General features: G+C 40.6%; 1 protein-coding gene across 3 annotated transcripts in view; it reads left to right on the top strand.

The window, feature by feature from the left end:
- SLC28A2 (solute carrier family 28 member 2) overlaps window positions 1-13576 on the top strand; it is a 79876-nt gene that overhangs the window by 25782 nt on the left and 40518 nt on the right. For all 3 annotated transcript variants that reach the window (XM_056569304.1, XM_056569306.1, XM_056569305.1), the window contains 6 exons: window positions 589-695; window positions 3299-3390; window positions 4776-4965; window positions 6395-6536; window positions 11286-11399; window positions 12393-12470. In XM_056569304.1, the coding sequence (XP_056425279.1) occupies window positions 589-695; window positions 3299-3390; window positions 4776-4965; window positions 6395-6536; window positions 11286-11399; window positions 12393-12470 (723 nt within the window). The remainder of the gene's footprint in view (window positions 1-588; window positions 696-3298; window positions 3391-4775; window positions 4966-6394; window positions 6537-11285; window positions 11400-12392; window positions 12471-13576) is intronic.

A 13576-nucleotide genomic window follows, 5' to 3' on the forward strand; every position in this document is an offset into this window, starting at 1 on the left:
AGAGCTGCAGGGACAAAAATTATACACATTTTTTTTAACCAATGTATATTACAAAAATATACAAATTTTTTAACCAATGTATATTACAAATATACATATAATGTTATTTTCTACATTTATTGAAAAGTTTTGCAAAAGACAGGAACAACAAACTGCTTGCAACTCATCTGCTACATGTGAATACACTCTTACAGTTGGGTCACATGTGCTGTGTTTGCTGCTTGCTTTCACCAGCTGATGATGCTACTCATTGACTTCAATGCACAGCAGCAAATACACAGAAAAAAGCCCTAAGAGTCTATTCATACAGGCCGATTTCCTGTGGATTTTCCACAGTGTATTTGCTGAGGAGAGTCTGCAGCGCATTGAAGTAATTTTCCAAAATTGACTTCAATGGGTGTGCAGAAAACCCTGCAAAACTGCCGCTATTGCAGATTTTCTGCTGACCTATTGAAGTTAATGGTAGAAAAATCTGCAGCAGATTTTCTGCAGCAAATTCATATATTTTTATTAAGTTTTCAATACCAAGAACAAAATATGCTGTTACTATTTCATCATGCAGGTGTATTTTATTTGTATTTTTTTAAGGTAAATGATTATGATGATGTTGGAATAAGCGAACCGAAAAAAGATTTTATTTATGATGATGTTGGAAATAGCAAAGAGAAGAATAAAAAACAATCAAATTTTATAAGGTGAGAAGAACATAACTTTCATATATTTCATATCTTTCAGAACATGTCTTTCATTATTTTATATCTTACACGTTTAATCCTTACAGCACTCCTCTGTACATGTACAACTGACATGAGGGATAATACTGATGCTGGCCATTAAAGGGGTACTCAACTGGAAATCTTTTTTTTTTTAAATCAACTGGTACCAGAAAGTTAAACAGATTTGTAAATTACTTCTATTTAAAAATCTTAAAGGGGTACTCCGGTGAAAACCTTTTTTCTTTTAAATCAACTGGTGGCAGAAAGTTAAACATATTTGTAAATTACTTCTATTTAAAAATCTTAATCCTTCCTGTACTTATTAGCTGCTGAATACTACAGAGGAAATTATTTTCTTTTTGGAATGCTCTCTGATGACATCACCAGCACAGTTCTCTCTGCTGACTTGTAATAATAACGCTTTACTTATTGTTGTCCTTAGTGGAATTTGAACCCAAGTCCCCAGCACTGCTAACCACTGAGCCACCATGCTGCCCTTAGCATACATCTGCTATGCATGGTTGCTGAGATGTCAGCAGAAAGCACTGTGCTCGTGATGTCATCAGTGTTCCAAAAAGAAAGGAATTTCCTCTGTAGCATTCAGCAGCTAATAAGTACTGGAAGGATTAAGATTTTTTAATAGACGTAATTTACAAATATGTTTAACTTTCTGCCACCAGTTGATTTAAAAGAAAAAAGGTTTTCACCGGAGTACCCCTTTAATCCTTCCAGGACTTATCAGCTGTTGTATGCCCCACAATCAGTTCTTTTCTTTTTTGAATTTCCTTTCTGTCTGACCACAGTGCTCTCTGCTGAAACCTCTGGCCATTTTAGGAACTGTCCAGTGTACAAGCAAATCCCTATTGCAAACCTATCATGCTCTAGACAGTTCATAAAATGGACAGAGGTGTCAGCAGAGAGCACTGTGGTCAGAAAGAAAGGAAATTCAAAAAGGAAATAACTTCCTGTGGAGCATACAGCAGCTGATAAGTACTGTAAGGATTAAGATTTTTTAATAGAAGTAATTTACAAATGTTTTTAACTTTCTGGCACCAGTTGATTTAAAAAAAAATGTTTTCCAGTGAAGTTCCCCTTTAAACCCTTAAATGCTGCTGAATTTAAAATGTTTTGTGAAAGGAGTGACACCAGTCATCTGTCCGATCTGCACCCCTGCAATTTGTCACATTTTGGGGTGCTGATCGGTTTCTATGGAAGCTGGATGCCTTCACTAAGCTTCCATGCCTGTCACGGGCTGATCTGTTAATAGAATCTGTCTCATGTAAAAAAGTGCAGATGTTATTGATCAATAGCATTGGTCAGTGTAAGCAATCTAATGAGTTATTTAAATATTTATTTATTTATTTATTTTTTTAAATCCCCCACACCTTTTGATCCCAAAACAAGGAGGGTGTATATAAAAGATAGGAGTAGAATCTTTTTATAAACGCCCCCTCCCTTCACGATTACTTATTGTTATTGTATGTATGGACAAATTTGAACAGATTTTTTTTATATGTTGATATATTTCCTGAATGCAAAATAAAACAACTTTTTTTTTATTTTTACTCTACCATTTAGCTGCTACTTAAGGAACGATAAGATAAGTCAGTCAGACTTTATTTTCACTGATAAACAAGTGTTCAGTTGATCTAAATTGTATGGCCAAGTCTAAGGGGGTGGTCTTGTTTAGAATAACTATTTTCAAATACCATAGTGTGAAATCTTATTTAACCGCAACTTGTAACCACAAGAATTTCTCAGTATCATGTTATAGAGCAGGAAAAGCTATACAGATTGACTGATATATAATATATATCTCAATCTATCTTTGTGGGAAAAGATTCAGTATAACTTGTAACTTATTAAGGGAAATAAGGGAACATTCACCCAGGTGGATCTTAGGCGAGTTTTCCAGTGCAGGTTTTAGTAGCAGCTGATTTTTCATGGCAGATTTTTCACAGCAGAAAATCCACAGCAGACGAAAGGGGTACTCCAGTGGAAAACCCATTTTTTTCTAATCAACTGGTGCCAGAAAGTTTAGCAGATTTGTAAATTACTTATATTAAAAAAATCTTAATCCTTCCAGTACTTATCAGTTGCTGTATACTTCAGAGGAAGTTCTTTTCTTTATGAATTTATTTTCTGTCTGACCACAGTGCTCTCTGCTGACACCTCTGTCCATGTCAGGAACTGTCCAGAGCAGGAGCAAATCCCCATAGCAAACCTATCCTTTTCTGTACAGTTCCTGACATAGACAGAGGTGTCAGCAGAGAGCACTGTGGTCACACAGAAAAGAACTACACAACTTCCTCTGGAGCATACAGCAGCTGATAAGTAATGGAAGGATTACCATTTTTAAATAGAAGTAATTTACTGTGGCTAAAACCTGCAGCAGGCAACTCGCAGAAGATCCGCCTGGGTTAATATACCCCTAGCATGGAAAGAGCAGGGATTTCAATCAAAAAGTTACAAGTTATACAGGATCTTTTTCCACATATATCAATCTTCTCAGCTCTTCATGCTCTATACCATGATGCCGATAGATTTTCGATTAACATAGTTTCTATTCCATATGTACCTAGCAAAGTGGCCAAACCATATGACAAAGCTGCAGAGTTCAGCAAGAAGCATTCCCATATTCTGAAATTCATTGTCATTGGAATTCTTTGTGCAGGTAAGACCTGAGTATGTTTCCAGGTACAAAATGCTAGAAGTCTTTTGAAATGATAAGGCATTTTTATTGTAGTTTTCAATGGCATTAGGTTTTGTTAAAAACGCTGTGGCCAGATGCCACTTTGCTAATTATTAAAAGGTCTACATACATGGGGATGATTTACAGTTCCTAACATGGACAAAGATGTCAGCAGAGAGCATTGTGGTCAGACTAAAAAGAACTCCAGTAAAAAATACAACTTCCTGTGGAGCATACAGCAGCTGATAAGTACTGGAAGGATTTAGATTTTTATATAGAAGTAATTTATAAATCTGTTTAACTTTCTGGCACCAATTGATTAAAAAAAAAAAAATTGTTTTCCACCGGAGTACCCCTTTAATCCTTTTCACTGCTGTAAACAGGCATTGATCTCCTGCAAAGAGACAGCTATATCTAGATATCAATGGGGGTCTCAGCATGGACACCTCTGCCATTCAAAACATTGTTAAAACATTGTTATATTTTTTTAATAACAGTAACGCTTTTAAGGGGTTTTATCATCTTAGCAAATTGTGGACAGGGGGAAACGTTTTGATTGGTGGGAGGCCCACCAGCGGGACTTTTGCATATCTCCAGAATCTAGTAAAATTGTAGCCCTGAATATACGGAATATTGTGCAGCTACCGCTACATTAATTCTCTATGGACCTTCGGAACCATGCCAATTGCTGCACTTGGCAATGTCCAGAAGGCTCATAGAAAATAAATAGAGCAGTGACCACACATGTGCGACCTGCTCTGTTTATTCAGGGCTACAAGTTTACTGAGAGTCCCAGCGTTCAGACCCCCACTGATCCTTAATTTATTCTCCGTCCTGTGGATATGGGAGAACTTGCTAAAATGAGACAACCCTTTAAGAGCTGCCTCCTGAGTCGGTAGGGTTTAGGTGAACTGTTGTTATAGTGCAGTGTTTAAGGAGGGCATTAAATGCACAGGGGGAGATTAATCTAAAGCCACCAGTCAGATCGCTTCTTTCACTTTTCATAGGCTTTTTTTTTATTTATTTTTTTAATAAAAGAAGCTATCTGGTTGCTATGGGCAACTGCACCATGCTCCCTCTGCACAGGTGTTGATAAATCCCATCTACAGTACTGGCTACAAATAGATACAGATTTTGATTTAAAAAAAACAAATTCCCTCTTATTTACCTCCTCAATGATGCAATTTGTGTTTCATTTTATTTAAATAAAGTGTATTAGTATAGGCATTTTATTTGGTGGGATTTTCTCACCTTAAGTCATGTATTGTTAAGGATATTTGGTACATTTCTCAAATGCACAAAAAAATATAATGGTGGATAATATATAGAAGAAGCAATTGTATTAACAATATATCTATTTTTTGCAGGGTATACAGCCTTCTTTATTGCAGCATGTGTACTGAACTTTAATCGTGCCATTGCCTTACTGGTGATCACCTGCGTGGTCCTCTTCTTCTTGACTTATGACTGCTTGATGGCACGGTTTGGCAAGCATATGAAACATTTCTTTAAACCACTTGGCCAATGCTTGAAGAAGAACAAAATATGGATAAAGTGGTGAGTTCATTTTCCTCTAGTCACTGGAGATTTAACATACTTCAGAATTAAAAAAGAATACTAGCCTTGTAGCTCACCAGCAAACCAAGAACTGGCAATAAGGATCAAAGGTGTATACTATGCTATTTAGTGAAAGTCCTTTAAAAGAATAAAAAGTATCTGTCAGGCACACAGGTGGGTAATTTTGGTTATATATATGTGCCCAAACTGGTAAATAAGCCTTCTAGTGTTAATGGAACCAAATTCACAGAACCTGGGTTAAGTCAGAACTTTAGGAAATGTTTGCTTATTGTAATAGATTCACTGGCCCAGGTGGATTACACCAGCCCTGGGAAATCTTTACCCAGTCTTAAAACACAACTCAAAACTTAAAACACAACTTTAAACGCTTCCCATGTATGATGGAATTAGTAGTTTTGCAACAACTGGAGAGCTACACGTTGGGGAACGGTGCTGGACACTATTAAGCACTATTCCCAGGCTGACTACATTGAGGGGAGCAGAGAGGCCAGAGTAGCAGAGTAGTACATAGTGAACACTGTGACACTGTTACTCTGGCCATGCTCTGCTGTACCCGGCTGGCATCAGGCAGAGGAGGGTACAGCAGAGTCAATACAGAGTTCACTGCATGCTGTTCTGTTACTCAGACTTGGCTCTGCTGTACCATTGGCTCCACCGTTACGTAGCTAGTTATAATTTGTAATGCAATAAGTACATTTCTGAGAGGCAAATAAATTGCACTAAAGTGCTGGCTATCTTGTGGTCCTCATGATGTGTTTACACGATCCAGCATCATAATCACAATAATGGAGTTTTCATCAGAGGAATAGTTGCCCAGTTGCCGCAACCAATCAGATCCCTTCTTATATCTTTGACAAAGCCTCTGTAAAGTGATCTGATTGGTTGCTATGGGCAACTGGGCATCTTTTCCTCTGGACAAGTTTTGATAAATCTCTCTCTAAGGCTGGGTTCACACTACGATTTGAACTACGGTTCCTGTATACGGCTGGGAGGAGGGGTGGGCGGGGCTTAATCGCGGCGCCCGCACTCAGCCGGGCGACCACATTTTTGCCTGTGGTCGGGAAACCGCATACGGCCGAAAAAGCAGCCGACCGAAGGCTGCGGTTCACTCCAGTCGGCTCATAGACAAACATTAACTACGGTTCCCAAATACGGCTGAGTGCGGGTGCCGCGATTAAGCCCCGCCCCCTCCTCCCAGCCGTATACGGGAACCGTAGTTAGAACCCGTAGTGTGATCCCAGCCTTAATGTATTTTGCTGCTCAAGCCTTAGCCTTGAGTATCCTGGAAACTATGCTTTTTCTGCCTAGAAGTATTAGGAAATTAGGGGGAAAATTCATGCAACTCATTTTATCCTGAAATTTTTCATAACAGTTAAATACATTTTTACTGTACATTTTGTGCTTTCAGGGCATTTGCTGCATTAGTTCTTATTGGATTGATAGTCTGGTTGGCAGTGGACACAGCCAAGAGACCTTCTCAACTTATATCATTTGGAGGTGTCTGTATGTTTGTCATTTTTCTCTTCATTGTGTCCAAGCACCACCGTGCAGTAAGTAAATATTTTAATTAATTTATAATTCCAACAGCTATTGTAATTATTACTATTATATTTCTTCGATTAGCAGCTTTCAATAATGTTAGATAAAAGGGTTTATCCAGTGCCAAAAAATAGTGAAGCATGGGCTTGGCTTGCATAAAAATGTGAAAGAAGTTATACTTGCCTGCCCTGATTCTCCACTGCATTTATCCCAACCTTCCCCAGCGAATAATGTTTCCTGCTCTTGTTTAGAAGAGATTCTTGCATAGCAAATCACAGGCTGTAGCAGTGATCTACGTAAGCCAGTGATTAGCTAAGCAAGCATTTCTGGCTGGACTGGGCACTACCAGAACAGATGCAGCGTGAGTTATGTATAACTTTTTTCTTATTTAAGGCTAAGTTCACATTGCCATTGTGCTCTGTCCCGTTAGGGGCACGTTCGGCTCTTTTTTTTTGTACCAGATGACCTCCAAAGGCCACAAAAGACTACACCGGATCCTGACGGGACCCATTGACTTAAATGGGATCCGTTGGGGATCCTGTAAGGTACAGGAGTTTAGGTGAGAAAAAAAATTGTGCATGAATAATTTTTTTGCTCTGCTAAACTTCTGTCATTCCAACAGACTTTCTGACAGTGCTTCGTATAACAGAGCCCGACAGCAATGTGAACGAGCCCTTAGGCTAGGTTTCCACTTGTTTTTTTTGTGTGGCAAAAACGCCAATAAAAACGCCCATGCTGCCGCAAGTCAACAGTTAAGTGCAAAATGCCATATCCACTTGGCTTTTTCAGTTTGGCATTTTTTAAATCCTTTTGGCGTTTTTGGGCTCCTTGGAAGTTTATAAAAAACGACCTCTTGTTGAGACGTTTTTTCGTGAAAATCTTGGAAAAATGCCATGTGGGTTTTAACTTTGGCGTTTTTGCAGGCGGTTTTTATTCTTTTTTGGACTTTAGCGATCCAAAAAAGTGATGGAGATACCCTTTTTAATAAAATTTCATACCATTAAAAACAACAATAAAAAAGATACAGTAGTGATGGAAAAATTGTATTTAACGAAATGTATCTTTTTTTATAACAAAATTTTAACCCCTTAAGGACACAGCCTATTTTGACCTGAAGGACACAGCCAATTTAATTTTAACGTTTTCGTTTTTTCCTCCTCGCCTTCTAAAATTCATAACTCTTTTATATTTCCATTCCCAGAGCCATATGAGGGCTTGTTTTTTGCGTGGCCAGATGTACTTTGCAATGATAGCACTAATTTTACCCTAAAATGTATGGTAAACCTGACATCCAGGGGTGGGCAGAACGGGGGGTTTCCATGGCAACCCACCGTCCTGCTCTGCCATTGGTCAGAATCAGTTCTGACCAATGGCAGGGGATGGGAGGAGATCGCAGCATTGCGACCTCACTCCTACCCTGCAGGATGCTGAGGCCTGTCCCTGACAGGTCCGAGCATCCCTATTTTCCGGGTGATCGGGTCACCAGAGACCCGATCAGCCCGGAATAGGAGAAAATCGCATGTCTGAATTGACATGCGATTTTCTGCGATCGCCGACATGCGGGGGTCCCGGGACCCCCTCTTGGCATTTGCACGGCATGCCTGCTGAAAGATTTCAGCAGACATGCCGTTCCGATCTCTGCCCGGCACGCGACAGAGACCGGAAATACAACAGGACGTTCTCTAACGTCCTTGGGCATTAAAGCCCAGGTAGCGGGGACGTTCCAGAACGTCCTATGTCCTAAAGAGGTTAAGGGTTCTCTGTCTTTTTATTCTCAGCCGGATACCAACCAAGCAGCAACAGCCTGACCAATTTATGTGGACGGGTAGGGTACAAAAAATGTAGCCGACAATAATAAAAATTTAGTGTGTGTGTTTCACTTTTTTATTTATATTTTTATTTTTAGGTAGTACTTACAGTCCCAGCATGGAACACACTGTTCCATGATGGGAGTAGCAGTACCTGTACTAATTGACAGATCACCCCGGGTCCGTTGCGATCCTTCTGTATAGTTTATAGATGCAGCCGGCCGCTCTTCTATGGTCCCCTGTACTGCTGTATATATACCTATTCATATTTCCTGTAGAGAGCTGTGATTGGCCATATGGTTTCAGCCAATCACAACTCTCTGTGGGAAATATGAAAAGGTGTATATATACGTCAGTGCAGGGGACCATAGAAGAGCAGGCGGCCGCATCTATACATTATACAGGAGGATCACAGCGGGTGTCAGGAGTGACATCCACTGTGATCTTTCCTTAACTGCAGGTACTACTACTCCCAACATGGAGCACACTCTGCTCCATGCTGGGAGCTGTAGTACCTGAATTAATAGACAGATAGCAACAGGTGACAGAAATTACACTTACTGCGATCTGTCTATTAATGCAGGTACTACAGCTCCCAGCATGGAGCAGAGTGTGCTCCATGTTGGGAGCAGTAGTACGTTCAGAAAGGGATAGATCACAGCAGATGTCACTCCTCCTGACACCTGTTGTGATCGTCCTGATGTGAATGTCGGGACTCAGCTGTGCTCACGGCTACAGAGGCGGGAGAACAGCTGATGCTGAGCAGTAGATATAGGACATATATCTACTGCCCAGCAAGAACTTACAGTGAGCCTGCAATGTGTATACAGTTTACACATTGCTGGCTCACTTAACCCCTTGCTGAGCTGTGCGCTATGCACCAGCCCGACAAGGAAAGAGTTAACTTACATTGCTGGACAGTGTAGGTTAACCCTTTGGGCAGTATACACTATATACAACTATCTATAGATAGCTGTATATAGTGTATACAGAAGACGAAGTCTAATTCCAGGTAAGAGAGGCTTGCTCCTGCACCAACTCACGATACCTATGTATTGAGAATAAGCAGAGACCAAGTCCAGCAATCCCGTGCTCAACAGAAAACCTGCAACAGCTTGTAAATCCTTCAAGAAAGAGAGTCCGTGGCACTGGAATATAATGCAGATAAAAGGTTCTTTATTGCGGCATAGCAGGTAACAGAGGTGTAGTCAAACAGCCTTTGGCTGTCTGGGCATGCTGGGAGTTGTAGTTTAGCAACAGCTGGAGTCTCCCTGTCTGGGAAGATACTGGGCATGCTGGGAGTTTTAGTTTAGCAACAGCTGGAGTCTCCCTGTCTTAGAAGACACTGACGGAAGGGTCTGTTCACATTTTACGAAACGGACAATGTTAACAGAGCCTCACACTTACCAGCCTGGCTCCCGTCTGTAGCTCTGCCCCTAATGATGTCATAGCTAGGGGCGGAGCTACACTGACCCAGCGGGGACAGGAACGAGGGAGGTAAGCAGACCTCATCTTCTGTATACACTATATACAGGTATCTATAGATATAGTATATACTGTATATCGCCCAAAGGTGCTATAGGAGCAGGGAGTCCTGTCAATCTGGTGACAGGATTCCCGGCTCCTGTATAGTATACTTGGGTACACTATGCACCCCTGTATACTATACGGCCGGGGGAGGTGATTAGTGATGCTGTACATCCCTCCTCATCTCCTGTGGACCGGGCGCTTAGCATCCGACTCCGAGAGTGATACCTGAAGACAGTGAGAAAATTGCCTCAGGGTACAAATTTCCACACACCAGGGAAAACGCCAGAAAAAAACCTACAAAAACTGCCAAAACGCAGGAAAAAGCTGTGGAAGTTTTTCTTGCGTTTTTGCTGGCGTTTTTTTTTTAGGTGGAAACCTAGCCTTAAAGGACAACTGTAGTGCAAGACTTTTATATATTCCTGTGCCCTGGCCTCAAAAGTAAACAAAATAAACTTTAACTCACCTTCCTACGTTCCTCCGTTGTTCCGGTACAGGCCTCACGGTCCGGCAGTGCTGACCTCATTCAACTTCCTGGGGACGGGGACGCCGCAGAGTCGTCAGCGTATCTCCGGATGCAGCGATGTCCCACCCCGGCTGGTGATAGGCTGAGCCCACTGTCACGTAAGAAGCCGGCCAGAGCTCCTTACATGACAGTGGGCTAAGCCTATCACCAGCCGGGGCTGGACATCGCTGCGACTGGTGATACGCCAACGGCTCTGCAGCGTCCCTGTCCCCAGGAAGTTGAATGAGGTCAGCACTGCCGGACCGTGAGGCCTGTACCGGACCAACGGGGGAACGTAGGAAGATGAGTTAAAGTTTATTTTGTTTTATATAAAAGTCTTGCACTATGGTTGTCCTCCGCACCCCTAGACATCTTATCCCCTATCCTTTGGATAGGGGATAAGATGTCAGATCGCCGGGGTCCCGCTGTTGGGGACCCCCGTGATCTCGGCAGCAGCACCCACCTGTACGGCTTTCACCTCACACCGGCATTGCTGGAGGCTTCGGATCCCGACAACAATGGCGGACGAGCGTGAAATCACGACTCCACCCCGTGTGACGTCACGCCCCCTCAATGCAACTCATATGGCTGATGTTATGTAAAGAGCATGCACCAACAAATTACATCATGGTAAGGGCTGTAAATGATTTAAAAAAAGTGTACCTTTGTGCTCTTCATTACTATACAAAGTTTTGTATGAAGGGCTTGTTCACATGGGCAAGGTTCCCAACTATTGAAATCAATGGAAAAAAATTTAAAACACATCAAAATGATCAGTGTTTGTCCATGTGAACATACCCATATTCTAGTGCTACTATTCTTCATTAAGAGTAAAAGAAAAAATAGAGCACAGGAATGTTATTCCTCTATATACACTGTAACCAAAAACATTGCATTATTTCTCTTAATATCCAATGTAGGTGTCCTGGCGAGCAGTATTTTGGGGTCTTGGACTAGAGTTTGTTTTGGGAATTTTTATTATTCGAACTGAGCCAGGTTACCAGGCCTTTAACTTTCTTGGTCAACAAATTCAGGTATTGTGTCAACAACATCATTTCTACCTACTCTCTATCTCTTTATGATATATATATATATATATATATATATATATATATATATATATCATCATTTTAGTGACTATGTATGATAGGATTTATTCAATCTCAAGAACTGGAACCGAAGTATCCGCACTTGTGCTTCGCTGCTTCATTCCTTCTTTATGGGGACCATGGGATAATGGCTGAACGGAAAACCAATGAAGTGGCAACGCATATGTGCATTCCGCCATTCTGAGGGGAGTCTCAGGTCCCTGTTATCAAGACTGCGGGAGGGTCCTAGCAGTCAGAACCCCCAATGACATAGGTATCCCTTATCCTGAAGATATCAAGAATTTTTCAGAGGCCTTTTTACAAATGAATAAAGCAATCTGGTTCTCTTCACAGGTTTTGATAAATTTGCCCCTTGATGTTCCATTTGTCATCTGTTCCTAGCTTTGTATTCAGTAATTGCAATTAAAAATCTAATTGTGTGAATGCACCTATAGGCTGTGTACATGCAATGTTACAACTTGTATTTTCAGCCCTAAAAAAATAGTTTTTTTACAAAAAAAATGGCTGGAAAAAAGCCGTTGCGCAAGATGCCATTTTTTTATTGACTGGAAAGCTGACTAGCCCTCTGTGTATGCTCAGTGCAGAATATGCAGCGTATTTTCTGCTGCACATCATTAAATAATATATGTTAGCGCTATGTGGGACCGTAGCCTCAAATTGGCATTTTATGGCCCAAAATCAGGCGAAAAAATACATTGTGTGAACATGCCCTAACATGGAAACAGCTGTTTATCGCACAGCCATTAAAATAAACTTCTTATAGCTGAAGTAAACTTACAAACTTCATGAAGTTGCAAATCACAGTGACTTTGGGTGCATCATATCTACATCGTGGCTGCATATTTATGTTTGATCGAGCCTAAAATTACTACTTAGAAATATTAAACGCCTGAATTAACACCACTTTTTATTTTACAGATTTTCCTGAATTACACAGTTGCTGGCTCAGGGTTTGTTTTTGGGCAAACCTTAGTTAAAGATGTCTTCGCTTTTCAGGTTTGTAGTGCAAGTGAACGGTGAGCTGTTATGTTGTTTAATGTGAAGTTGGCAAAATTCTGCCACTCCACAGTACCCACTTTGCTTCTAAGATATGTTTACACTGAGGACATTTTGCAAGGAATTTCCTTGCTGAATTTCCACAATGGATCAGCGATCTTCCTACATGGAGTAGAAATTATCTGGATTCAGAGCTTATTTGGCGCCAAGGACAAGTGCTGTCTCATTGACAGTGGACTCCACTGGAGGATTAAAGGGGTATTCCGGGCAAAAACATTTTATCCCCTAGCCAAAGGATGACCCCCCGCGAACTCCCTGCAGCACCCGCATTCTATGCGGGAGCTGCGTCTCCAGTTTCTGAAACCTCCGGATTTCAAAAACGTCTTCAAATTCAGAGTATGGCATTTATTTCTGGAAAATCTTGGCATTTTCCTCCTATAGAAGTCTATGGGAGTGAAAAAACACCATGTGGGTTTTAACTTTGGCGTTTTTGCAGGTGGTTTTTATTCTTTTTTTGGACTTTAGTGATCCAAAAAAGTGATGGAGATACCTTTTTTTGTTAAATTCCGTAGGGTACCATTAAAAAGATATAAAAAAATATATACAGTAGTGATGAAAAAATAATTGTATTTAACAAAATTTATATTTTTTAGAACAAAATTTTTATTAATTTTTAAACAGGGATCAATTTACGTGGGCAGGCAGAGAAGTAAAATCTAGCTGGCAATATAAAACATTTAGAAAGGGGCCATTTAATTATAAAAATTATATATTTTTTATTACTCATTTTGTAAAACTTTTTATTAGTAATGTATTTTAATAATGTGTTCAATAAAATATGTGTTTTTTAACTTTTTTATTTTTTTATTTTATTTTTTAGGTAGTACTACCCAGCATGGAATTGACTTTTCCATTATGAGAGTAGTACCTGTACTAATAGACAGATCGCAGCGGGTGTCACTTCTGACACCCGCTGTGATGCTCTGGTATAAGCTATAGAAGCGGGCGGCCGGCCGCACTTCTCCGCTCCAGTGCCCGCACTATACTCCGCTGTGATGTGAAGTTCTTGTCACTTCACAGATTCATATTTCCCTCTGAGAGCTGTG

The sequence above is a fragment of the Hyla sarda genome, chromosome 4 (assembly GCF_029499605.1).
Source record: "Hyla sarda isolate aHylSar1 chromosome 4, aHylSar1.hap1, whole genome shotgun sequence".
Lineage (NCBI taxonomy): Eukaryota > Metazoa > Chordata > Amphibia > Anura > Hylidae > Hyla > Hyla sarda.